General features: G+C 40.0%; 1 protein-coding gene across 1 annotated transcript; it reads left to right on the top strand.

Moving 5' to 3' along the window:
- Positions 1-613: 613 nt before the first annotated feature.
- TM35_001281030 (uncharacterized protein) lies at positions 614-1,141 on the top strand (the record flags this gene model as incomplete). The annotated part of the gene is made up of 1 exon (XM_029031838.1): positions 614-1,141. A coding segment is annotated over one exon (528 nt), but the record flags the coding sequence as incomplete, so codon positions are not given.
- Between the last annotated feature and the right edge of the window lies 1 nt (position 1,142).

Genomic DNA, 1,142 nt, shown 5'->3' with positions numbered 1-1,142 from the left:
GCTCTATGTGTTTATCCTATAATAATTATTATTGCTACTACTCCATTGTGTGTGTATGTGTGTTCTTGGAGACTCTCTCTGTGTGTGTCTGGGCTTGCACTGTGATGATAATGATGAACTGTTTTTTGCAGTGGGAAAAAGAAAAGGAAATGATAATAACAGATAAATTTATATTTATAATCGCGTATTATCTCACGTATGGCTGTAGTTTGTTTTGGTGTTTCTGTTTTTACTGGGTAAATTGGGTTCAGTTGTTAATATCTGTTTTTTTTATTTGCTGGGTCATAGTGTTTGTTCTCCTGATGCAATGATGATGGTGAGTCCTTGGAAAAATAAGACAGGAACAGACAAATATAGTATTAATTGCATATTAACTCAAACATACGCACAGTTCTCTAAACTGTGTATTGTGTGCTCTTAATTTCTTTGTTTTGTTTTGCCTTGGCTTTAGTGCATGTGGTATAACTCTATTTTTCTTTTCATTTTTTCTAATGTATTTTAACTGCTGGTTTTGTTGTGCTCTATTCTTTTATTTATACTGTGTTACAATTGTTTTTGTTCTTCTTTTTGCAGTTAACTGGTCCTAAACAACACAGTATACTTTTTTGCCGAAATGATCCTCGTGCGACGTCCTTTGTATCTTATGGTTGTGCTGTTAAGCGTGGCATTTGTGGTGGCAGGTGAGGCACAACAAGAACCGGCTGAACTTGCTGAAGGTGCTGGAGTTATTCCTGGTGTAGATGGTTGTAAAACTCAGTCTACTGGTCCAGAGTGTCCTCGTGTCGGTAGTAACCCTGCAATTCCTCTTGTTGAATGTGCGGAGTCTCCTCAAAAGGAAGATTGCACTCCCACTACTCTTACACCTACGGGTAATTGCGATGAGAATTCTACAACTCATTGTACACCAAAGGCAACGCAAGAATTGGGCTCTGTTAAAGCAGGAGAAGATGAGAGAAACAGAGAGCACGAACATCACGCTGCCAACGGTACAATTGATCCTTCAAGTCCCAGGGGTTCTGTGTCTACGCTATCAAATAAGGATAGGGCGGAAACAGGTCCCGATGGTACTCTCGGTGAACAACCTCCTCGGGATTCTCAACCTGGAAAAGAAACTGAACCTTTTCCTTCCCCTGCTGCACCTG

This window comes from Trypanosoma theileri (assembly GCF_002087225.1).
Source record: "Trypanosoma theileri isolate Edinburgh chromosome Unknown TM35_Tth_128_V1, whole genome shotgun sequence".
Classification (NCBI taxonomy): Eukaryota; Euglenozoa; class Kinetoplastea; order Trypanosomatida; family Trypanosomatidae; genus Trypanosoma; species Trypanosoma theileri.
Note: the sequence above shows the minus strand (reverse complement) of the source record. Positions and strands in the feature narration are given on the sequence as shown.